The following is a 27,485-nucleotide window of genomic DNA, read 5'->3' as shown; positions in this document are numbered from 1 at the left end:
AGTGTGTAGAATAGAAAGTTACAGACAGTCTTAAATGTGAGTTCGACTTTGTAAACTTATATTTTATTAAAGGTTTTATTGGGGGCGTGTATAGGGTACACAAATACAAAGGGGTTGGGAAGGGGTAATGATGGCATTCACGTATGATCGACATTTTTGACGTAAATACAATGAGGGATACAATCGAGCGTTTACAAAAAGGAGTACAGGTAAACCCCGTTATAGCGCGGTCCTCGGGGTCCACCCGAGACCACCGCGTTAGTAACTGGGTCGCAAAAAAAACAAAATGGCCGCCGCAAAATATAAATAAATAAATAAAAATGGCCGCCATGATCTGGGACTCCGCGCTGTCGAAGGGGGAGAGCTGAGATAATTCTCCCAGAGCCCAGCGTCGCAATGGCAGGCCCCGGACACCCCCCCCCACTCCCAGCAGCACTTACCCTTACCCAGCATCTGCAGCAGTTGATCTGTGCAGAGAAGCTGCGAGGGGGAGGAGAGCTCACGGGATGTCAGCTGTTTCTGAGTTCCCGGCCAGGGATCAGCTCCCTTCAATGCTCCCCCACAGCAGCACAGATTCAGGCCCGGCGTCGCAGCGCAGGCCAAAACAGCAGCAACCCCCCAAACCACAGCAGCGCCCCACAGCAGCGCCCCCCAGCAGCACCCCCCCCCCAAACCACAGCAGCACCCCCCCAAACCACAGCAGCAAAACAGCAGCACCTCACACCCCACAGCAGCACTTACCTAGCATCTGCAACAGTTTATCTGTTGCAGAGAAGCTGCGAGGGGGAGGAGAGCTCAGGGATGTCAGCTGTTTCTGAGTTCCCGGCCAGGGATCAGCTCCCTTCAATGCTCCCCCACAGCAGCACAGATTCAGGCCTGGCAAACAGCACCCACCCCCCAAACCACAGCAGTACCCCCCCCCCAAACCACAGCCGCACCCCCCCCCAAATCACAGCAGCACCCCCCCAAACCACAGCAGCAAAACAGCAGCACCCCACACCCCACAGCAGCACTTACCTAGCATCTGCAACAGTTGATCTGTGCAGAGAAGCTGCGAGGGGGAGGAGAGCTCAGGGGATGTCAGCTGTTTCTAAGTTCCGGCCAGGGATCAACTCCTTTCAATGCTCCCCCACAGCAACAGAGATACAGACAGGGAGAGGGGGGCTCTTTGAGCTGGTGTGTACTTTGAGCAAAGGGGGCTGTGAGCAGGGAAGGATACTGTGAGAGAGGGGGGGAATGTTTTGTCCCAATTTATGCCCACCCCAAAAAAAAAAATAATTAAAAAAAAACGGGAGCCACGTGAAAACCGCGTTATAACAGATTTCGCATTATAACGGGTCGCGCTATAACGGGGTTTACCTGTATCAATAAAAAGGAGGATGAGGTGATTTGCATAATTTGGTTAAGAACAATAATTTAGGAATAAGGATCATTGTTATCTATTATCAGAAAAAATATATCTGTATGTCTTATTCTACCACCTTATGTCCCTTCTCTTCTTCTCGTTAGCGTCAATCATTGTAATGCAGCCATGGTTCCCAAACACTAAGAATCTGTGAGTGTCGTGCAACCAACTAGTAAGCTTTTCCATAGTCATGATAGCCCAAATTTTAGATTGAATCATTTATAAACTTGGGGGTCTATCCTTCGTCTAGGATCTGGCGATCACAGATTTTGTAGCCCTTAATGGGTTTATGTCGGATAAGAACCCAAGGGTAGTAACATTCCTCTGATTATGGTTTATTAATCACTGGACTTTGTTCCACAGAGACATTACACTAAATATGTCCAAGAGTCCCGATGAGTTTGCAGTTTGTCCAACAGAACAAGGACTGTGTGGGGTAAGATGACATCCAGCTTGGAGGGTGTGAAATACCATCTGTACAAAAGTTTAATATGTATCTCTCTGACTGCTGAGCACCTGGAAGTTCTGTCTGTCCTATCAAATATCTCTCCCCAATCTTCAGGGTCTAAATCTGAGTTTAGTTCCTTCTCCCACTGAACCATAACATTATTCTTAGCTTCTTCAGTGCATCTGGCTAGGCCTTGGTGAAAATGTTCCCTTGTATGACGCCCTGCAATAAACAATTTGAAACTCTGATATCTATGAATATTTTCTTTCATCTCTGGGGAGGATAAGAAATATCTCAAGTGGATATATTGAAAAAAATTAGTGTGGGATATTACAATTTTCATGAATTGCTTCGATGACAGGATATATCATGTTCCCTATCAGATGCTTAGCTCTCCAAACCCCTGCCTTACACCAATCTGAGAAGGCACCAGAGTCCATGCCTGGGATGAAGTCTAGATTATGGAACACCAGCTTTAAAAGTGAATTAGTCGAGTGGAACCCAGTCTGGGCACAGTAGAGTCCCAGGCTCTCAATGAATGGGAAATTACCAGTTATTTAGATTTGAATTGGGGTCTTTTTAGTTTATGAAACCATTATAGGTTTGTTAGGTCTCCACATTCAACTTCCTTACTTTCAATATCAATCCATATTCTCACCCCATCTGCTAGTGACCAATTTATTGGGTGACTAGAAGTGTCTTTTGTGTTGCAGTCATGATTTTTCCTCCTAATTCTAGGTTTGTGGCCATTCCAAATAAAATCCCTCTTTTCCATCACACTAAATGGTACTACAATCTATCCTGTCGCCAAAGCACATTGCCTCCAACCCTACCTTGTCCATTCACATTCATGGCATATCTAAAATCTTTAACTTCTTCCTCCATAGTATTGCCAAGATCGTCCCTTTCCTCTGTCAAGCAACTGCTAAAACTCTAGTGCATGCGTTTATCCTCTCTTGTCTGTATTATTGTAACAAACTGCTAACAGGCCTCCTTGCCTCACAACTTTCTCCATTGCAATCTACCCCAAATTATGCTTCTAGAATTATTTCACTTTCTCCCAAAACTGTATTTGCTCATCTCCTCCTTAAATCCTTCTCCTAGATCCCATCAGGTTTCACATCACCTACAAAGTTCTCTTCCTTACCTTGAAGGTTCTCCACTCATTGGCTCCTTCCTACATATTAGCTTTCAGCTCTTGTTATGCCCCTGTCGTCTCCTGCGCTTCATCCATAACTGTCCCTTTTCACTTCTATGGCTTTCGTCACCTTAAACCTTTTCCCCTCCCTGTCCCTTACTTGTGGAACTCCCTCACACTCAGTATACGCCGAGCACCTTCTCTACCCACATATGACAAACCTTTATACTCACCTCTTAAATGAAATATTTCGATAGCCTGCAATCATGGCTACTGTCCCACACCCAATCCTACCAACCATTGTGGCCAAGCACTGCCATCTACTGCACTTATTCTCTCAACCGCATTCTCTGTAAAACTCCCAACATACCACTTAGTTTGAAAGCTCCCCGGGGCAGGAATTTCCTTTCCTATTGTCTGGCTTTGTTTGTTGCATTTATTGATTTATAATTCCCTATACTGTATTGTCTCTCTGGTAAAGCACTAAATACAGCAGTGGGCACTATATAAATAAAGATATATATACATACAACTATTCGGCGGATGTTATCTGCCGCTTGTCTTTCCAGGGCAAAGCCCACCTGATCTGGGGGTGGGGGAAGGGAAGGGGACAGGGGAAGGGGAAGCTCCCGCGTCAGCAAAATGAGGATAGTATATGAAATCAAATAACACACAAACTGGTGCAATAGAGGATAAACTATAATAACAACATAAACAGACAGACAAGTTCCTCCTTGAATGCACTCAGAAAGGTAAGTCAGAGCGATATGGTTGATAACATTAAAAACCTTTTAATCACCAAATAGTAAGAACATATTGTATAGAGGGAAATGGTAGAAGTAGTCCACGGCCAGTCCCTTAAAACAAACCAAGAAAAGATCTTCCTAAATAGGTGTATGGAAGATAGTGGGGACAATACACCACCTAGGTGTGGGCTACAGAAAACTGCAAAGTCTCGCCACAAAATAACTTCAGACTTGAGAACCTGTCCTGTTGGCAGGAATTCTATTATCAAAAACTAGCACACCTATAGAAAAAAGTATGCTGATACTAGATCTGAAGAAGGTGTGGGCTACAAAAAACGGCAAAGTCTCGCCACAAAGTAACTTCAGACTTGAAAACCTGTCCTGTTGGCAGGAATTCTATTATCAAAAAACCGGCACACCTATAGAAAAAAGTATGCTGATACTAAATCTGAAGAGGCGGTTCATATACAGTTCGTGAGTAATAAAGCCCTTACATCCGTATACATAGACCACAAGGAATGGGGGTGTATGTCAACTCCAGAACACAAAGGAAGTCAACGAATGATGTGGAGAGTAATACATATAACATAAATTAAACCACATACATAGCTATTAAGGGGTAACCCACACACACTTAGGGCAACATCACTCTGTGCAACACTCATTATGGACAACATCTTATGCACTGATTTATACTGCCAGGAGCACTCTGATTAAGTACAGTGCCTCTGTTGCCTGCTATCTGGGAGACTCCACTCAGTGAACCTCTGTATTTCCATCTAGCAGAGACCCAATTCAGTGACCTCTGCATTAACTGTGTTATATTATTCTGAGGCCATAACTGGATACGGTCACTGAACCGTGCCTCTGGGCACTAGCAGAGCACGCTTTGTGCTTGCCCTACGCAGAGGTTACTACTTACTAGCTACGTAGCTTTGTATGTGGTTTAATTTATGTTATATGTATTACTCTCCACATCATCTGTTGACTTCATTTGTGTTTTGGAGTTGACATACACCCCCATTCTTTGTGATCTATGTATACGGATGTAAGGGCTTTATGACTCACGAACTGTATATGAACCGCCTCTTCAGATCTAGTATCAGCATACTTTTTTCTATAGGTGTGCCGGTTTTTTGATATTAGAATTCCTGCCAACAGGACAGGTTTTCAAGTCTGAAGTTACTTTGTGGTGAGACTTTGCAGTTTTCTGTAGCCCACACCTTCTTCAGATCTAGTATCAGCATACTTTTTTCTATAGGTGTGCTGGTTTTTGATAATAGAATTCCTGCCAACAGGACAGGTTCTCAAGTCTGAAGTTATTTTGTGGCGAGACTTTGCAGTTTTCTGTAGCCCACACCTAGGTGGTGTATTGTCCCCACTATCGTCCATACACCTGTTTGGGCAGTGACCTCTGCATTAACTGTGTTATATTATTCTGAGGCCATAACTGGATACGGTCACTGAACCGTGCCTCTGGGCACTAGCAGAGCACGCTTTGTGCTTGCCCTACGCAGAGGTTACTACTCACTAGCCACGTAGTTAATAGCTATGTATGTGGTTTAATTTATGTTATATGTATTACTCTCCACATCATTCGTTGACTTCATTTGTGTTCTGGAGTTGACATACACCCCCATTCCTTGTGGTCTATGTATACGGATGTAAGGGCTTTATTACTCACGAACTGTATATGAACCGCCTCTTCAGATCTAGTATCAGCATACTTTTTTCTATAGAATTTGGAATTACCCAGTATACCGAGGCTGCTAACAGGTAGTGCACACACTTTTTGGCAACTTGATTGAAGAGAGACCCAGCAATGATTAATGAAACAATAAGCCTCCGGTATTGAGAACAGGGAGTTGGGTAATAGTAAGCCGGATAGAGGTACAGGGGGACACCTCCCTAGGGGGCGCCCCCAAGTAAATCACAGCCCGGCACTAACCACCTCAATAATCTCCCTGAAATACCGCGTGGAGGTTAGGAGTACTCACGAAAAAGCCGTCCCTGTTGGTGCAGGGAATTCTGCAGCGGCTTCCTCCTCTAGTGTAGCTGGCGTCAGCGTGCTCCTCCGGAAATGATGACACAGGAAGAAGGGGGTAGGATGGTCCGTGGTTCACAGCAACTTCAGCAGCCAACGCATGGATGTCTAAAAAAACTTTATTGATCGCTAGCAGCAAACATCAGGCAACCACTCTAACATGTTTCGTCCAGGCTATGGACTTTTTCAAAGAGTCAAAGACTCTTTGAAAAAGTCCATAGCCTGGACGAAACATGTTAGAGTGGTTGCCTGATGTTTGCTGCTAGCGATCAATAAAGTTTTTTTAGACATCCATGCGTTGGCTGCTGAAGTTCCTCTTACTTTTTTCTATAGGTGTGCCGGTTTTTTGATAATAGAATTCCTGCCAACAGGACAGGTTTTCAAGTCTGAAGTTACTTTGTGGCGAGACTTTGCAGTTTTTTGTAGCCCACACCTTCTTCAGATCTAGTATCAGCATACTTTTTTCTATAGGTGTGCTGGTTTTTGATAATAGAATTCCTGCCAACAGGACAGGTTCTCAAGTCTGAAGTTATTTTGTGGCGAGACTTTGCAGTTTTCTGTAGCCCACACCTAGGTGGTGTATTGTCCCCACTATCTTCCAAAGCCCACCTGGTCAGGCTGGGTTATTGTGCCTAAGTATTTACTTTATTGGCCATGATTCTAATGAAGATCTTGATATCCGTATTAATTAATGTAATGGAAATATAATTATGACAAAATGTATAATCTTTGCCCTCTTCTGGTATTACTGTAATTGCAGCTGTCGGCATATTTTTGGGTGGATGTGAGAACTAAAGCATTCTGTTAAAATCTTGCACTCGGTAAGGAATCGGGATTGGGACATATGTTTTAGCGTAAAATCTAGTGAACACATCAGGCCCTGAGTTTTTTAAGGACTTCAGGGATTTTATAACAGTTTTTAATTACTCTGGAGAGAAAGTTCCATTTCCAAAGTGGCTTTTACATCTAGTCTGTGCAGTTTGAAACTCTTCAGGTAATCTCCCACCCGTTCAGTCTTTCAAACTTTCCAAATTGTAAAGGGATGTATAATAATGAAGAAATTCCTCACTAATCTTGGTGGGGCTATAATTCAGAGCACCAGTCTTATCTTTTATTGCATAGATGGTAAGATTATTCCTTTTAGTTTGGAACTTTGTGGCCAGTAATCTATCAGCTTTCTTGCCCTTATCTTAGAACAGTTGCCTAGTCCATTTCATGGCTTTCTCTGTTTAAAAAAAAAAAAAATGTGATCTCTCAAATCTAACCTTTTGCAGAACTGTATATTTGTGCTCAAAGAGTCGTGGAAAGACTAGCGAAGTATGCAGCCCCTAGGTCAGTCTGCTTATTATTAAGATTGTTGAACATTTCCACTTTTCTCCATTTTATGTACTGAACGATGCAGTGTTCATAAAGTTCCCACACATTACTGCCTTATGGGCTGCCCATACTGTAGCTGGTGGTAGTTGATCTGTGTCATTTCCAGCAAAATATTGGGTAAGTGAGTCTTTGATTTTATCTCTGACCAAAAAGGAATTCATTCATATGCCACACTGGTCTTGCTATTTTTGTTTTAAGCCTTTACATTTTAGAACAGCAGGGGCGTTATCAGACCACGTCATGTTCTCGATTATACAGTAGCTACTTTTACTGAATGAACTCTTTAAGACCAGAGTTTGTGTATTGGCTATGACGAGCAGAGTAAAAGATGTAACTCTTGGAAACCGGATTCACCAACCTCCAAGAATCATTTAGGTCATGCTCTTTCATGTTTATTTTATAAGGTCTCGTGTGTTTCTCACAGATGATGGTCGAACCCTGGAAGAGGGATTTGATCTATCCCTGAGATGTTCTAGGACAGAGTTAAAATTGCCTCCAAGGATAATTGTGCGATGATAGGAAAGATCTTGTTAAGGAAGTGATTTTGATTATTGTTAGGGGTGTGTATAAATATATATATATTTATATATATTTACCAAAGTTATCGATAGTCCTCCCACGCTCCCCACTACTATCAATAGCCTACCATCTTTGTTGGGTTTGAAGTGGTCTAGCTGAAAGGAAAGCCTGGAATTCAGTAGTATAGCGACTCCCCCACTCTTCTTTTGGGCTGGGGAGAAAAAAAAAGAATGTGAATAATGTTTATCTTTAAGCCTGTCTATTAAGATGCATTTCTTTCAGCATTGTAATACCTATATATAGATATACAGTAAGAGAAAAAGTTTTGGTTAAAGACATTTATTTTTCTCTGTTTGGGATTAGTTAGATCAGGAAAGTGGGATGGGGGGGGGGGGGGCGGCGGAGGACAACTGGCCTGATTCATTTACATATTAAACCAATGCTGATACAAGTCCCTTATTTAGTCCAGCTATATAGACATTATAACAACATGGGTGTTAATGAGAGATGAGAGTGGACAATGAAAAGGGGGAAGGAAGGAAGAAATCACCATGTTGGTGAAATCTGAATCCAGTTTGGGTCGAAGATTCTGCTTCCCTCCTCTTTTCGGGGAGGGAGGAATTAGAGCGGAAGAGGCATATTTTGCTAAATCAAAACAGTCGTTCCAGAGGGCAAATTCTGACACACCTGAGTTTATCAACTTTATTTATACAACCATTTAGCTAACTTAAGAAATCATTCTAATATATTCAATTAAGCTGAATAACATTCAAATTAGTCAAGAACAGAAAACATAAACTTTGTCAAAGAACACATGGCAGGTTATCACACGCAAGTAGTGGGCTAGTAGTTCACATCTCATAAGTATATGTGGCTCTCTCAAAGAGATCGATGGGCCTTGAGTGAGAACATTCCCATGTGAGGTCCTCTCACAGGGTTCTCATTTTGGACGTTGTGACGGAGCGGCCTGTAGGTGAGGTCAGACAAGAGTCCACATGTGCATTTTTAGTGTAACCAAACATTGAATGGTTTTATTTCTCCACAAAACAGCAACCACAACATTGGGGCTACTGCACCTTTAAGGCAAAACACAAAATCATAAAAACAAACACCTACTCCACGTTAGGAGACTAAATAAACATTTCTATCTGACTGACTGGGTATGCCAGTTCCCAGTCCAAAAACATACGAGACAATATTAGGGAACAATATATAGTCTTATCTGACGGATGCTGGTCCGGCGTCTCTGATTTCTCCAGCTGCAGGCGTTGAATTCCTGCTGCTCCCAGGAAGTCTTTTGCTCTTTTTTGTGCGCAGGCTTCTCTGCTATGTGGAGCTTTGGGTTCCCCACTGTTGCCAGGCAAAATCCTTTGGTCAACAAGCCTGGTTCCCTGTGGGTGGGAGCTCTGTTGTCTGTGATCCTCTCACAAAGTCTCCTACAGGGACACTGACAAGTTCTAATTTCCTGTCTTTTATCCCCTGTTTAATCAGGAGTTTCCATATCACCTGCAGGAAACCCGACACCTAGTTCAGTCTCCTGCCCTGTAAAGGGAGTTTAACTCCTTGACTCCCTTACAGACGTCTACATTCATGAGGTTATATTTTAACATGTCCACAAAATCTGAGGCCATCATGCATTAAAGTAAAGTCCAGAAAATGGTGCTCGGCTAATCAACCCTCTGAAGCACAATAATGCAGTACAATGATTGCAGGTTGGACGGCTTTAACTTGGGTTTAAACAGGCACCTGATGCAGTAATGTATAACAGAAAAATCATGAAGTCCTTAGCCTAGTGAGACACCCAGCAGTACTCACAATGAAGGCTGTAAGCACTATAATAATGAATATCCAAGACAATCTAAAAGGACTTACATTAATATTATTAAGCCCAATACCAGTACCTTAATCCTCCTCAGTGCGTGCCTGCTAACCTTCATAAGTCCCTGCCATTCCCCGGTGTGCAATCCATAGCGTTGTATCCAGAAGATGAACGTGAAAAAAAAAAACGGAGCACTTACCAAAGCAGATATCAGAAGGTGGCCCCGTAAAAAATATTTCTTGAAGTCTCATGGACAAACAAATGTGCACACCAACATGTTTCACACTCAGAGTCAAGGTGTATACATACAACTTATGTACACATACATACTTATGTATACCGACAAAGTGAAAAAACTAAATTCTGCGCTCATATATAGTAGTAAGATAATTGGTGATGTGACCCTTAAAAAGTGAATACAACCTTATTATGATGAGGTTTTGTGCAGCTGTTCTGGTGGAAGGCTCAGCACTCCAAGCTAGTACAAAAAAGAAGAAAGAGAACAGCGCAAAAAAAACCTCATAGTGTAGTATATTTAAAAAAGCAATTTATAAGTAAGGGGTGAGTATTGCACGTACATCAAATTAGTATTTACACAGCATGACATGTTTGGGACATGTTACCCATCTGTAGACTGCAAGTCACGATCGCGATACAGGACTTTGAGATCTTTCCTCTGATGGCAGGGGCACAGGGTCGTGGAGGCCAGCTCGTTGTTGGAATTCCCTCTCGGTCCCTAGCGGTATCACTGCCGTCGCCGTCCGTTCAGAGGAGTTCCTCTACTTGGACTAATCCGGAAGTAGAGGAACTCCTCTGAACGGACGGCGACGGCAGTGATACCGCTAGGGACCGAGAGGGAATTCCAACAACGAGCTGGCCTCCACGAACGTGTGCCCCTGCCATCAGAGGAAAGATCTCCAAGTCCTGCATCGCGATCGTGACTTGCTGTCTACAGATGGGTAACATGTCCCAAACATGTCATGCTGTGTAAATACAAATTTGATGTACGTGCAATACTCACCCCTTACTTATAAATTGCTTTTTTAAATATACTACACTATGAGGTTTTTTTTGCGCTGTTCTCTTTCTTCTTTTATGTATACCGACACCTTATGTATACACCTTGACAAAGCGCACTCAGAGCGTGAAACATGTTGGTGTGTGCATTTGTTTGTCCATGCGATTTCAATAAATATTTTTTACGGGGCCACCTTATGATATCTGCTTTGGTTAGTGCTCCATTTTTTTCGCCATCAGGCATTAACCTGTGTCAATTTATTGCCTGCTCTCATTCTTTGACACTCCGTGTTTCTCTTGCTCAGGGATCTAGTCTGTAACGCCTGTATACCCGCCGACCTGGCCAGTCCCCAGTACTGAGGTGGGTAAGGGTATAACACGCACCCACAGCAGTGAGGGCGTGCCCGGAGTGTGGTAATTGCGTTTCTGGGCCTGGTGAGAAAGGGTTAATGTTATACTTGCTGAGTCCGGGGCGCCAGAGGTCGGAAGGTAGTTGTCCAATAGCCAGAATCCAGGGATAGGAGAGATCAGCGTAGTGATGTCCGAAAGCCAAGGTCCAAGGGCAGGAGAAGGCAGCGTAGTCAAAGTCCAAAGCAGAGTTCAAGTTCAAACCAAGGGAATCCAAACAAGGGCAGGGACAGGAAACAGAGCTGCCACAGAGAAGGGAGCTGGGCATAGACACTGCACACACAGGAGCTACAGGGAAGCTATGCAGAGCGAGGAAGCAGAGGGCAGACTGGGTTTATAAAGGATGGAGGACAAATAGCAGGAAGGGGAGGAGCAGGGGTTTGTCTGGGAGCTTGCAGAGATAGGTGAGTGAGAACAGGGGAGGAGACAGGGAGGTAATTTAGGGTAATGGCATGTAAGCTGTGAGGGGCGGAACCAGTATGAGGAGAGGGTTGGTAAATAGAGCGGGTGCGCTCGTCATCTGTAACGCGGTCACGTGCGCGCAACATGCGAGTGCCAGAGCATGGGGGAAGCATCGCGGAGGAGGTGCTCGGCAGAGGGACTGGAGAGGGGGGGGGGAGCGGAGGAAGCAGGTGAGGGAACGGAGGCACGCCGAGGGGCGCGAGTCCCCTGACGGGAGACCAGGGAGCGGGAACGCGCGCACACTGGAAGAACCGCGCGAGTGCGCGGACCGCGAACGGGAGCGCGCTGAGCGGGCCGCAAGGGAGTGGGGCAGGGAAGGTGGAGGCAGAGGAAAGGAAGGGCTGGCCGGAGGGAGCAAGGTGACGGGGACACGCTGGGAAGAGCGGGTCCCCCGATCCGTTACATAGTCTCTGCAGCTATAAAAAATCAGTTCTGAGCCTCCAGGCACAGTTTGTCAAGAAATTGAAGGCCCTCCTTCCATGTCGGTAGTGTGGCCGTTCAGCCATTGTTGCTAGCCAGAAGGTGAAATGAGAAGCCCCATTGATATTTAACTGTTTGTTGCCTTAAGAACTCAGTAAGGCCTTTGCGCTCTCCACACCTCGGGTAGTCTCTGATTTGACCAGGCTCTATATATTCTGGAACATTTCTTACCCTTATGTTTCGCCTGAAGCGGTTGTCTAACTTCTCTTGCACTTCTTGTAAAAAATACAGTAGTATTTGCAGGTGCTGTATGTCCCCAATTGCTTTAATCTGCAGTTCGATTACATCATACATTTTTGGTTCCAGATCTTGGGTTCTTTTATTGAGTGTTGTAAGCTCCTGGCTTTGCATAACGCACTCTGAAACATCTTCTTAAGCTCCTGCAGTCATCCCTGCAGATTTTTCCTTGTGGAGAGTCTGTGTTCAGACTGCCTCTGACTGAGTCAAAGCTGTCGAGACGATGTGGGGATGAGCTCTGCGCAGTTGGAGCTGACGATGCCCGAGAGACCTCACTTTTCTGGGATTTTTTCAATTTATGAGGCATCTCTGTATGACCAACTGTATAGGTCTGTTTCTTTGACTTCACAGTCGTGGTTTTTGCTGTATAATCTGCTGTCTGCTCATGTAGCACGCCAATCAAGTCAAATTGGGCAGCTTTGCGCATGTGCCCATAAATGTGAGTTTTTTTGTAATGGTACTTAGTTCTTATCTATGGAAATCACATACAATTAACAAAATAACCAAACACTAGATTATACATGATAATATAGTATCTATATAGTGAAACATATCAGCTGTGTCAGATACAAGCCTAGGTTTATACATAGCAACTTAATAATATGCGGACACAATTAACAATCTTTTTAAGATTTACACCAATTTGATCCTGGAGAATAATTTTGATCAATTTTGTGGTGCACAGTCCTGCGTCAAAACCAATGAAAATAAATACTTTTTGGCACAGCTTGTTTATGTTTGAAGTGAAAGTTGCAGTATTATTGTATGTTTCAGGGCAGCCATACACATCCATGAAGAGAAGCACCTTTTACTTCCAAGTCTTTGCTACTTCCCATACAAGTCACAAAGCATGCAACTCCGAAATGAAACATCGCGAGTGTAGCTATGTGACAATCGTGTTAGGTATAAACACAATTTACAACGATCTGCAAACATTTAAGGGCCTATGTACTCAGCATTGCAAATGATGTATTTTGGCTCAACATTGACATATTTGAAACTCAATTTCAATTGCGCTTCTGTGCACCTATCTAATAAGCTGAACTTTCTCCAATAGTGCCAGCTGCATAAAAAAAAAAATGTTTTCATTTGTTTCAGTGCTGGACTGGGCTTGACATACAGATGTTGATGGTATGTACAATCATTTTTAATTTCAGTGCACCACAAAATTGATTAAAAGTGTGTGAAAATTATCCAAAAGGTTCCACTTGGCGTAAACCCTAAAAAGACACTTAGGGGCCTATGCAGAGAGCAGCGCTATTTCGAAATTCGCCATTTTTTGGAGAAAATCGCGCAGAAAGCAGCAGAAAATGGCGAGTTCCGAAAAACGCGGCAATTTTTCTTTTCTATTTGTAAAACTCGCCTCGCGGCTGGCGAGAACCTCAATCTCGCCAGTTTTAAAAATATCCGTATGCAGAGAGGCGCGAACGGCATCTAGCGGCTGTTCGCGCCAATAAAATGGCGCGAATGTCTCCTTTTTGCCTCGCCAAAAAAAACTGGCAAGAAGCTGCCGCTCGCGGCCATTGCAAAGGGAAAAAAAAGGCGCGAATTTGTTTTTACACGTTTCTGAAGCGCGCATCTCGCCAATTTAAACTCGCCACACGCATCCATGTTAAACATAGCAGAATTCGCACTTTTCTGCATATGGAGAATAAAACTCTCCAAAAAAGCTACTTTTTAATAAATTCGCCAATTTTAAAATTCGCTGCTCTCTGCATAGGCCCCTTAGTAGTGTTAGCACAGAAATAAGTTGCCATGTCAGAACCCAGAAATGTATCTGATGCTGCAGAGATGTTTCATTATTTTCACAGTAGGGCTATTTTAAATAATATTACACTAATAATTGGAATTGACTAATACTAGTTCTAAATAAAAAAAAATACATTCTGTTTTCATTTAAATTAATATAATTGGGTATTCAACATTAAAAGAATATTTCAAACAACAAATGATGCATCAGATGTATGAAGACACATAATAAGCTTCATATATACGGCGTACATTTTATGAGTTGTTTGTATTACTTTTTAGTACTGACATTTTTTGACGCAACACAAAGCAGAAAAAATAAATGACCACATAGGTTCTTCAGTGTATCTTTCTTTCCCAGTAAGAATCCTCAGAGTTCACGAACCACAGAAGGTTTCCAGGAGACCACAAAACAGATCACACCAGATGTTCTTCTAAATGAGGTGAAACCATTCTTGGATGTGTTGAATAATATTTCTGGCTAGATTTACTAAATAGGAGTTGAAGTGAATGGTATTTATGGAGTGCAAAGTCATAGCACTGTTAAGTAAACATGGACCTTTGATAGCAGTTACATCAGTTAAATAACCCTGTCACTGCCAGAGAATCAAGCAACACATTGCAAGGCAGATTCCTCTTGCATAGCAAGTGTTACAACATAGTCATTCCTGCTGTTAATCTTTACTATATATAAATACTTATATGTTAACACAATGCGAATGGTATTCATTTTCAGAAATGATTCAGCCCTGCTAAATGTAAAGGCTAATACGGATTACAGTGTCAGAAGTAATAGCTGTGCTGACATGCATGGTTGTGCAAACATGTTGGTTTGCTCTTGTGTATACATTTTTAAATCCCAAATTCTCACTTGGAGCCCTCCAGAAGAAGATTGTCCTTGTGTGATTTGAATGTTATGTAACACAACTATTTGTTGGTCCCTTAAACAAATATGCATCAATATTTCATCAATCAGTTATGCATATTTGCTATGCAGGGCTTTTGCAACGCAAAACACTGATTTCAGTGGATCAAGAAAAACTTACTGGTGAAATTATTGTATGAACAATGGAAGCCAACCACTTCAGCCAATCAGTGATGGTAACATCCCATGTAATAGCAATGATCCTTCCATTCCTTTAAAACAGAATGTTTAGGCATTTGCAACATTTGAGCCATCAATGTGACCCCAGTGTGTGTAATTTGCCACATTTGTTGAACATTGGAGTGGCACATTTTGTGCATGAACATTGCCATTGCTTTCTTGAAAACAATGGGGGGAAAAATATTGTATGCAGGAAAATATCACTGGCCATAGTCTCCCCAAAACACGTGTTCTATTATAGGGTTTTGTTAACAAATATATACAGTAGCTGTTCTTGAGAGATCCAAACTCCGAACTCCCTTTGCTCAGTGCAGTGCAGTTCTTAGACAATATATAAAATATATAAAATGTAAATATGTTTAAAAGCCTGCAGTTTCTGAAATAAGAGTAAGAGGTCATGGAGCCCACCTTCACGTTTAGCTTCCCAAACTTCATTCCCCGTGTGAGTTCAAAATGGAAACACGGAAATTAATGAGATCAGCCATGTTAAAAGAGTGTTGTAGGCTGCAAATGCATAGCAATGGCTCTCTAATCCATAACCCTACCTTCCCGTTTGCAACATACTGATATTCTCTACTAGAGGGGTTTAGAGCAGTATTGTGCTATGATTTGAAATGTACTGTTGCACATAATGTAAGACATAAAAGACTACAACTTCACAGCTTCAAAACTGTTTTGTCTTAAACCAAATACGTTTTCTTATAGTTAAGGAATAGTTTTTTCGAATTAGCACCTATATGCACATGTACTGTAAATATGGTTTTGCTGAATCTGAAACATTTCTACAATCTGACTTCAATCCTGTATACAGTATCACCTTCTACTACATTACTTGCTAAGACCCCTCACTGAGCCTCTTTGAGAAGCAGCCCATACACACACACACACATATACACACATAGTTGAAAAGGTGGAGCCTCGGGAAAACCAAGCCTCTTCTCATTGGTAGGAGAAATGCTAAAGAATTATAGACCCTATAAATAATTAGTTATTTGCTCCAAATCCTAGTGCCTAAGGATATCGGGGATCTAATGCCAAGGAACAAGGAATCATGAAAAGCGTCTGGTAAGAATGTGAAATAGAATGTACTGTATAAGAACCCTAAATAGAATAAGCTAAATAGAATCCTTCTTTAAGCTGGATACTTAACTTTAATTAAGTTTTTCCAAAAGCTCTCACCTCTCGCAGTGTGAGGATGAGGAAGTGGAAAGAGACAAAGACAAGACAAGGGGAAATTAATTGCTGTAAATACAAGTGCTTCTTATCTGCTATTGCTCCTGAGACCTACAGTACAGTCTTATAAATGCCTTTTTTTCAACAGGAAAGCTCCATTTGCCTGGTACGTGTTTAGCTTGCTGGGACCTTTGATATCTGCCACCATAGAACATTATACAAGTAAGCAAAGAGCCTGCATTTTGCATTTTGTGATTACTCTTAAAACAACTCAATGAAGCCAACACTGTATGTCTGTTTTTTAATAATACGTTTTTGTATGATAGAGAGATGTGATAGATCCTTGATAAAATAGATACAATATACTGCAGGACAATAAATGCAAAGGAGCAATCCACGCAATATCCTACATGTGTTTTTTTTTTATTTGAAATAAATCAGTTCTGTAGAATTACTACTTTTTAAAAAAAAAAATCAACTCTTAATGCCATTTTTAATGAGTTTTAATATACTGAGCATCTTTTGATTTCTATTGCAGTTTTTAGCACACCTCCCCAGCACTGCAAGATATTTGCAACACTTTACTGTTTGTGATCATTTGTTGCCAATATTCCCAGCAGTTTGAGCTGCAAACTGTAACAAAAGATAATGTTACGGTAGTAATATAAGAATACATTGTAGCTGCTCAGTTTCACTGATTGTAGCAGTGATTGAAACTGAAAGGCAGCCATTTAGTGAACCCTGGGAAGCAGGATCTTTGCTGATCGATCATGGGAGAACTAAACGATCTGCAGTTTAGGTAACTAGTTTTCAATAAAGGTAATCAAACGCTGCATATAGTAAAACAAAAAAACAAAAAGTGTAAGTGCTGCTTGGATTGCCTCTGAATGGATTAATGTGGAAAACTGAACAGCAAAGGGAGAGAGCACATAAATATAGTCATTCACATAAAATAATGATTTATATTATGTTGATGAACAGATACATTATGTAGATAAAATCTGTATAATTTTGCAATATAGTGTTCTTAGTCTTACTACATTTAATTTTCGCTACAAGTTGTCTTGTGGTTCTATACATAGTTATCAGCCCAAATCAAATGCAGCCCAATACCTTTGGCATGAATTGCCCTTTGATCCTATATGGTTGGGTTGCAGCCAAATGGCGGTATCAGATTTAATTGCAAATACATGAAAACTCAAAGGTGTTTTTGCACAGCAAATGTTGTTTAAAGGAAAGGCCTTTTCAGACTGGGCCACTGGGCAAGAAGCATAAAAAGAGCCCTCTGTGTCAGAATGGGTGTTCTGCCCAGAGCCCAAAACTCAGGCCCCATCCTTACAAACCAGACCTGAGTAACAGTTTCCAGAATAACTCTGGGTCGTGTTGAACTCGTTTGTAAAGAAAAATGTTTATTTTTCCTGCTCACAGCGGCTGCTTTCAGAAAGGCGGGCTGGTGAGTGTTTGGATTAAGGTGGTCGTTTATTTGATCTCCCCTTCTCCTTCTTGTAAATGTCAACAAACCACAGCCTCCCTGCTGCAAAGCCTCAATCCCCAGAGGCTTTCACAGCAACACGCAGAGGCAGCAATCATGGGGGGCGTGGGTGAGGAAATGTGCCAACCCATCTTCCTGGATAAACTTCATCCACTGTCATTTCTATCCAACACTTCATTTTTTAGTTTTTGTTTTTCTTGCAGCGGAAAGTGAATATGTCTTCTGTAGTTGATATATCCATGTTTGGAAATGTAACATATTAAGTCAACTAACCTTTAGTGTTGGAAGAGCCTGTGAAACATTGCAGAGCACTTTCAGCACTGAATGGGAAAATGAGATGATATTTACTCATTGTTAGTTATACAGAATGATGTCTTATGACTTCAATGTGTAAGCTTATTTCCATTCCCAGAAATGTAATTGTTGCCATTTGCAGAAGCCCATATAAACCCAGTGATCTGGAAAGTTTGCTACATTTCATGGAAAGGATACAATTTGTATAGTTGTAATAGCAGTATCAAAAGCAAAAATATATTGTTTTAGTTTACTAATCCAGCAATAAAATCAGTAATACTGTATATGCTATTATTGGTGACATTGGAATACACAGGTGTCCCGTCTAACTGATGGACATCTTTGGTGACATACCGTATCAAGATGTGGGTATCTCACATTTTGTGAGACACATCACTTCTAACGTGTTTCTCGTGTCTACATTTGAAAGCCCATGCATTAGAAATATCTATATAGTCCAATAAGGCGTCAAAACGGCAATATGTATGTTTGTTTTAATTTTGAAAATTGAAAGTGAATTGAAAAATCTCCATAAATTGTGTTCTATTTCTATCTTTCAGGATTCCCATTTAGTTTGAAATTCAACCATGTGCAGCACAAGTGCCCACCCGTCCATGTTGGACAGGATGATCTGCCAGGCAAGTGGATTTTTCTGAATGAATTACCCCTACTACACAAGACACCAAATCAATATGCTATTTATAGACCGTCTCCCTAAAGAAGACATAGATGTAAATTGAGCACCAATTGACTTGTTTATTCTGTCTTATTCTAGGGTTTGACCTGATTTCTAAGTTCCAGATAGACAAAGCTGCTTCTGTGGGAGCTATTCAAACTGTGGTGGGTACATCTCCATACCAAGTGGCATATCAATTAGGAACAAAGGTTGACTTCAGGATTTTGACCAGGTGCAGTATTCCATTTTTTAATTCTAGAAGATCTAGCATATTTTTCATCTTTGTAAAACCCTCCTTCTCAATTGCTCAAATGGATTTGTTATAGCCTTGTTTTGTTGCATCTCCACTCTCTAATGTATTCAATGTTCTTCCTCCACTATAATCAGAAATGTTATTGCTTATTAATGTATGAACTCTGAACAAACAATCAGAAGCACACTGGGAAATATACAAACAATTCCCATGTGGCAATATATAACACCACGGGACAGCATGACTGCAGTGCAGTACTTATGTACCACCTCAACAGATGGATGGTAGAACAGGACTTGCAGTGTCTCATAGCCATTAGAGCTTAGTACGGTGGTCACGGATCATATGCAAATTGGTGGTAACAACATCCTGTGTTGATCCAGAAAGCTTTACATTTACTTACTAGAGTAAATCACGAAGACGCATTTGAAGTGGGGTATTAGTACTTTTCGTCATCGTGTGAAAGAGAAATGAATTAAATATTAGGCACTTGGAGATATAGTGATTTGCCAAGATGACTACTCTGAGTCACATTGGAAAAAAACATTTAAAATAACATTATGTAATATAATGTTTGTGATCAAACAAAAGTCGATGTTTTGTATTCCAGGCTTTAGTACCATGACTATATCAAGTATTGGGAAATAGCGCCACCCTGTGGCTTCTCACCAGATTTACAGGCGCTGTTCACATTTCGTGGTGCTGAAACAAAACGAGAATATTTTCATAAAATATTACCTTTCGCATATCCAACAAGTAATGCACATGTGAACCATTGAAGTGCAGCTAAACACCCCATTCCACTGGGAAGTAATGCATTTACTGTATGTCAGGCTATGCTGACAAATGCACATACTACGGTCAAATTTACCACTAGTACCGTTTTGTGTAGGTGAGGGTACCTACACTTGTACATACAGTAGAAAGGAAGCATTCCATTTTTTTCTCCAATATTATTACATTTAGATCACACACACACACACACACACACACACACACACACACACACACACACACACACACACACACACACACACACACACACACACACACACACACACACACACACACACACACACACACACACACACACACACACACACACACACACCTCTTGTGGGTCTCATCAGTGTTAGGTTTGGTTGTACAGGCTTTGCAACTTGAGACATGAGTAGGTCTTCACCACACATTATTTAAGTTATGGTGAATGGAAAGGTGACTAAAAACCCTCCACCATATAGCATATAAAAATATTACTTGTGCATGCATTGGCTTAAGGTTTTAACCATGTAATGTGGTCTTGAGACAAAAGGTGGCACTGTGTGCTCATTTGCATGTCATTTCCCAGAATCTCTTGCTGCAGTGGTAGCACTGTATGCTAAGAGATAATGGTGAAAAGCTGGGTTGCAGACCTGTCTAAAACATGTGAATGTGCTCACAAGTAATATTTTTATATGCTATACGGTGGAGGGTTTTTAGTCACCTTCTCGCCATAACTTAAATAATATATATATACAGTTATATTTCCATTTGCTATATATATATATACATATATATATGTATATGTATATTATATATATATATATATATATATATATATATATATATATATATATATATATATATATATAAAAACAAAATAAAGTAGCGCCAAGGTAATATATAATCTAATCCTAATAGTGAATAAAAAATGTATTTTTTCTTATTGGTAAGGTAAAACCCTATATAGGTGCATGTGTTTAACAATAAAAAAAAAAAGGTGATGAAGTGTGCATAAATATTGAATAATATATATGGACATAAAACACAGTGAATACCATCAACAATATATAGTGAAAAATGACAAATAGAACTGTGCAAAAGATAATCACAAGTAATATTTTTATATGCTATATGCTATACGGTGCATGTCATTTCCCAGAATCCCTTGCTGCAGTGGAAGCGCTGTGTGCTGGGCGATAATGGGGAAAGATAGGGTTGCAGACCTGTCTAAGACATGCAAATGAACATACAGTAATATTTACAGTTGCTATATATATATATATATATATGTATATGTATGTATGTGTGTATATACAGTATATGTATATGTGTGTGTGTCCAGAAAACCAGGCGTACATACAGGTGGTAATAGGGTGTCAGCAAGGCAGAACATCAGATTTAAGAAAACAGGACAGGCACTCCAAGATCCAAAGGTGAATCTTATTCATCAACGTTTTGTGGATCTCAACGGAGCTCTTGATAAAGGCTCTGTTGGGAGCTGAAACGTTGATGAATAAAATTCATCTTTGGATCCTGGAGTTCCTTTTCTGAGATATATATGTATATATACATATATACATATACACAAGTGTCAGCTGGCACTACACTGGTAAATCCATACAGGTAGGTGCTTGTTCCATAAATGATTGATAAACATACAATACCGTTTTTACGCAAAATCAGGGACAGCACTCAGGTAAGTCAGGTGAAAGAGTTTTGTATTGAAACAAAATGACACTGGAAACCAACATTTCGGTCCCACAAACGGGACCTTTCTTAAGATGGTGCAATGAATGAAAGACAGTGTAACACATACTTACCCTACATGTCTGGTGTGGCTAATGGCTCTTAATTGCAACCAATTATGTAATTAATTAAATGATTGATTGAACCTGTCAAACGCCAGCCCAACCTCTGTTCCTGCGACACTTTGGAATGCGTGTCTAGCCTCCTAGATTCCGATATGCAGACGATCCTGCTTCTGACATATAAGCTGCTTCTGAAGAGCCTGAAACAGTAATTCAGCTGCTGGAACTGATCTAGACATCGCTGTAAGCAGGAATACGCTGAAAACAACATGTTAAGACACCCAAATTGTGCTCAAAAAAAGCGGTGAAAGTACATATATATATACACAATGATGATGTAGCTGGAACGCCAATAAAGTAATGGTCACTGATATACAAAAATGCAGATACCTTAGGGCTGTTATATACAGCATGCGTCCGTGCGGCCGCGCGTTCCTATGCGAACACCCGTGCACGTGCCACATGCTTTTCCTGTCTATGGAGCCGGGAGCTGCAGGTAATGTATATGTGTGTATATGTGTGTGTATGTGTGTGTATGTGTGAGTATATGTGTGTGCATGGGTTGTGTGAGTGAAAGGAAGCCCTAAATAAGATTTTTTAACCAAAAAAAAAGTTTAATAAATATTTTTTTTTTAGTTCTGCAATCATTGACACACACACGCACACACACACACGCACACACGCACACACGCACACACGCACTCACGCACACGCGCACACGCGCACACGCGCACACGCGCACACACGCACACACGCATCCATACATACATATACACACACACACATACACACACATACATACATTTGAGCTCAGGCAGCGGCGCGGTAAGATGATTTTCCTCATCTTCGCCGCTGTCTGTCGGCTCCCCTCTCCCTGCCGTGCGCTCGTGCAGCTCTTGTATAGAAGAGCTGACTCACGTCAGCCAACTAAAATTCCGAGCACGCGAACGGCGTAGCACGCGCCCGGCACTATAGAACGTGCCTTAGACAGGATTTCTAAGCTCCCAGTCATATTATGGCAAGTTACCACAATCAATGTCCACCTATGATGCTAATAAGGAGATATAAACAATGAGATCACAGAATAGTCCACACAGTCATAAAAGAAAATAAACTGCTAAAGCCAATGTCCACCTGTACTGCCAGTGGAGTGATATGAAGCGTTGTTCTGAAGGACGCACATTGCAAAGGTACAAATCATATATTAAATAGTCATACTGTATAAATGCATGATGTATCAAACTATTGGTGACCATAAAGCCTGGGATGCAACTGGCCAATAAAATGTCAACTTATGGCCCCACCACTACTTATGGCCCCGCATCTATTAGGTCAAATTAACATGATCCCTGTATTCCACAAGATAGGTCCACTTTGCCAGATTGAAACAAACAAAAAAAACCTGTTGCTGTTTTTGGTGATTCTCTAGTTTTGTGGCAGAAAGGAAATATATATAATTATATGCATATTATATAAGACATATAATATGAACTATCCTCTTGACAAAAAAATCCCTGAACATAACAAATTATTTAACAGTCACTAAGACGTACTCCTGGTGGAAAGGTTACCATACTTTTATGTCTGAAACATTTATTCCCATGATCTGTTATTTATAATATCTGTTATTTATTTGATTACCACGTGTATTACTACTGTGAAGCGCTATGTACATTAATGGCGCTATATAAATAAAGACATACAATACAATACCATGACACAATGTGCCACGTGATACTCTGTACCCTGCATCATTTTGCTGCACGTTTGGTGCTTGTGCATTAAACATTATTAATACATGCAGACTTGGTGAGCATCTCAGACGCACACTAAAGGTCAGCTACTGTATGAAACTTTCAGCTTCGTTTGACCTGTCTGAGATGTAAATGTGCTCACAAGTGGTATTTTTATTTGCTATTCACACCTTCAGAAGAGTAGAAATTCCATGATGAGTCGCAGAGCGAGTGAAGATTTACTGAATCTCTCTTTTTTTTTCTACATTGCATTATCTTCATTTGGTTCATGTTCCCTCTTCTATAGCTTTCTTTAGCTACCGGAATCCAGTGTAGGTTGCTTATATGCATAGGCCATGCAGGGCCGCCAACAGGGTTGGCGTCCCGGGCCCGGTGAGTCAGGGGGCCGCCTGGACCCCCTGCGCGGCCGTGCCTGTGTAATAATAAAGTGTCAGAAACAAAAAATGTCGCGGGGTAAGCCGGCCGGTGATCCCCATGCGCATGCGCAGGGAGGCACGGTGGAATCGCTCCCCCCCAATCCCCACGTGGGATGGAGGGGAAGCGCAGTGGTGAGCCCGTTCCCACCAACCCAGCTCCCCTCGCACCAGCCTCCTTCCAACCCAGCTCTCCTTGCAGCAGCCATGGGGACCAGAGGCTGGGGAACGAAATGCTCCACAGGAATTAGCCTGCGAGTCTTGCCCCCCCCGAGCCTACCTTCCGCACCCCCCCAGCCTACCTCCCACGCACCACTAGCCTACCTCCCAGCCCCCCCCCCTCTGAGCCTACCTCCTGCCCCAGGCAGCAGCCGCAGGGATCGGGGGCAGAGGGGGGGGGGGGGGCAGAGGCAAAAACAATGAAAGAAAAACTTCATCTGAAGTGTCTGGCAGGCAGGGAAGCAGGAAGCAGTATCCAACCGGTCAAGGTCAGTCACCTACCCAGGCAGTCACTCACCCATTCACCCACCCCCAGGGCGATACTTAACCCCCCCCAGGCCCATGCTGAATCCCCCAGGCCTTTTGTCACATTGGATATCTTTGTCTTTTGTTGAAAATATTAAAATAAACAGATTGCATTGTAATCTTTTTTTCCGTATTACAATAAGAAGAAAACAGTGAAGTAAAAGTTGAGCGCTAAAATATTTTATGCGCGGTAGGTGCGCTATGGGTTGGGGGGGGGCCTGCTCCTTTCATTTGTCCTGGGCCCCATGATTTCTGTTGGCGGCCCCGAGGCCATAGGTGCACAAAATGGGGGGCCCAACATTTTCAGGGGGGGGGGGCAAAGCTCTTACAGAGGCCCCGCACTCTTCCCCACAACATTTAAATTCAAAGGCCGGGGGAGCACGCGAGACCTCTGTATATCCCTTACCTTGCCTCCGGCGGCTTCTAGCGATGTGTCGCCATGGCAATTCAGAGTCCAAAGACGCCACGTGGTCAAATGAAAATGCGACGTCACATGATGCCAGAGAAAATGTATGGGGGGAGTGGGGGGGCACGAGCAGGGGAGGAGAGCAGGCAGGGGGGCGCAGAAAAAAAAGTTTGCGCACACCTAGCTTAGGCAAATACTTACTACCATAAGCATTTCCAGGATACGCACAGTTAAACATATTTTTAACATTGTATATTCCAACATTTTTATTAGTTTGTATCTTTTAATTAGTTACACAATAGTTTGATTAATTGTGTGCTGGCCGGGTCTGCAATGCATTTTGTGCAATATAAAATATCCCTTTATTATACAGTATTTTCCCAGGTGAGTGTTCACAGCCATAAAGTATTTATTTATGTATCACTTCTGCTTTCCGAATGTTCAGTATGTACACCGCACCTTTGCTTAGTACCGAGAGAACAAGGTTAGGCTGTTGAGAAATTACAACATCCTTCATGCATGCAAAATGCAGTGACCCAGAGCCCAAAATGTACTATGTCTCTGAAAAACCATGCGCACAGCTTTCACTCATTCATCAAACTGACAAGTAAGATGCACTTTGGAAAGCACACAATAGTGCTCAGGATGAGAAGAACCATCAAGAGAGGCCTCGTGCTTACTCAGCATCTTAACGCAGAAACATTTGGAGAGGCAGGAGCTGATGTGGCTAGAACAGTGCTATGCAGCATGCTTCCATTGAGTCCTCAAAAGGGACTCCCACACATATACACAGGCACACACGCACGCACACACAGGCACACATACACACAGGCACACACGCATGCACACACAGGCACACATACACACAGGCACACACGCATGCACACACAGGCACACATACACACAGGCACACACACACACAGGCACACATACACACAGGCACACACACACACATACACACAGGCACACATGCACACATACACACAGGCACACACGCCGACACACAGCCACACACTGTTGCAGCTGTGGGTAGGAACTTCTCCCGTTCTCCTCCAGTCAGCTGCTTAATTTAGGATAGCTGATGAATACTGTCCCAGTCCTCTTCTTCATTTTAATAAGCAACCTAAAAGGCCCATATAACACTAAAACTTTAACATTTGTTTTATAATTTATGTTTACAAAGTTTTGCCCAAAGGCTCACCCTAAAAAGACAAGAGACATCACGCCCTAAACAAGACTTTCATTGGGGAATTGTTAGTAGCTCTTTTCTAGCAGAGGAAACAACACAGCAATTATTCCCCATTTCTAATGTCAAAATCACAATGGTGGCATCGTCAAAATATTTTACATCACAATGTATGTAACACTTAGCTCCCTTCATGACAAAACACAAATCAACAGAAGATTTTCACAATGAAAAATATAAAACAAAAAAAGAAAAAGGAAGGTCCAGATATGTGGGACCTTAGTTATAGGATTATCAGTCACTGTATCTCCAAGGAAAGGACAGGGATTAGGGAATGATCAACTAAATCATACTAATTGTAATTATGAAAAATAATAATAATAATATCTTTAATCGATAATTCTCAATACAGGTAGGTGCAACTGTGAATTGAAGTGAATCAGAGAAAATAAGAGATACTATGTGTTTATATCCCTGAAGAAAATTCACTTATATGCACACTCCTGGGAATAAAATTGAACTTTTAATATACAGTACTTAAAACATATATTACCGAAAAAGATGGTATAATAAACACTAAAAATAGATTAAATAAGGTAAATACATACACCCCTGTTTGGCTCTCCAAGGAATATATAAATACTCCAGTTATTAATGTTACTGGAGTACTGGAGGCTCAAGAGGGTGCAACCAGTCAACATGAGCCCAAAAGAGCTCACTACTAGCAATCACTAGTGCAAAAAATGCATTAACTCACACAGCAGCAGGGAATAATCTAAGCCTATTTGTAAATAGTCGTTGCAACACTAAATAAATGAGATGATACCCTAGCTGCTACACTGTTTTTATATATATGTCTGCACTAATGAATACCTGGGAAAGACACTATGTTAAAAACAGCCCCATAACGGGGACTGATGACATAATCACGCGTCCAACGCGCGTTTCCCTCCTACTATGGAGCTTCGCCAGGTATTCATTAGTGCAGACATATATATAAAAACAGTGTAGCAGCCAGGGTATCATCTCATTTATTGAGTGTTGCAACGACTATTTACAAATAGGCTTAGATTATTCCCTGCTGCTGTGTGAGTTAATGCATTTTTTGCACTAGTGATTGCAAGTAGTGAGCTCTTTTGGGCTCATCTTGACTGGTTGCACCCTCTTGAGCCTCCAGTACTCCAGTAACATTAATAACTGGAGTATTTATATATTCCTTGGAGAGCCAAACAGGGGTGTATGTATTTACCTTAATGAATCTATTTTTAGTGTTTATTATACCATCTTTTTTGGTAATATATGTTTTAAGTCACTGTATCTCCACTGGAAGCGAAGCTGCTGCATGTTACCCCTGGTGAGCTCTGTTTAGAAATTAATCCATGTTGTAGCCTTGCCTCTTCCTACAATGAGGAGCTTAACCTTCAGGGAAAACTGGGAGCTGCTGCACAGTTCCGAACTTCCTCACTTTTGACATTTTTAGCTCTTTTTAAACTTCTCATGTTGCTATCTATAGCTGCGTGGGTACCAGAGGGGATCGCTTTGTACTAATCCACCAAATCTAGAGAGTGTGGTTCCTCATAGCTATGGAAAATACTTATACCATGTTGTGATGTTTTCTTAGCATCACAAAACTATATTGAGCTTTAAAGTATTAGTACATTCCTCATTTCCCCCTTTTCGTCTTTGTACATGTAAAGCATGTGACCATGTATAATTCTACATTATTAACTAAGATGGCAATTGTTTGGTGCTCCTGTTATAAATCTCTAAAAATCTTCATTGTGTGCCA

General features: G+C 41.6%; 1 protein-coding gene across 1 annotated transcript in view; it reads left to right on the top strand.

Annotated features, from left to right (window-relative positions):
- Positions 1 to 15,902: 15,902 nt before the first annotated feature.
- Positions 15,903 to 27,485, top strand: part of LOC142486543 (uncharacterized) — a 95,166-nt gene continuing 83,583 nt past the window's right edge. The window contains exons 1-4 of the mRNA XM_075585127.1: positions 15,903 to 16,019; positions 16,276 to 16,349; positions 18,474 to 18,551; positions 18,689 to 18,821. Of these exons, the coding sequence (XP_075441242.1) occupies positions 16,006 to 16,019; positions 16,276 to 16,349; positions 18,474 to 18,551; positions 18,689 to 18,821 (299 nt within the window). The 5' untranslated portion in view covers positions 15,903 to 16,005. The remainder of the gene's footprint in view (positions 16,020 to 16,275; positions 16,350 to 18,473; positions 18,552 to 18,688; positions 18,822 to 27,485) is intronic.

Source organism: Ascaphus truei, unplaced genomic scaffold, assembly GCF_040206685.1.
Source record: "Ascaphus truei isolate aAscTru1 unplaced genomic scaffold, aAscTru1.hap1 HAP1_SCAFFOLD_941, whole genome shotgun sequence".
NCBI lineage: Eukaryota > Metazoa > Chordata > Amphibia > Anura > Ascaphidae > Ascaphus > Ascaphus truei.
This window is presented reverse-complemented; position numbering and strand designations above follow the sequence as displayed.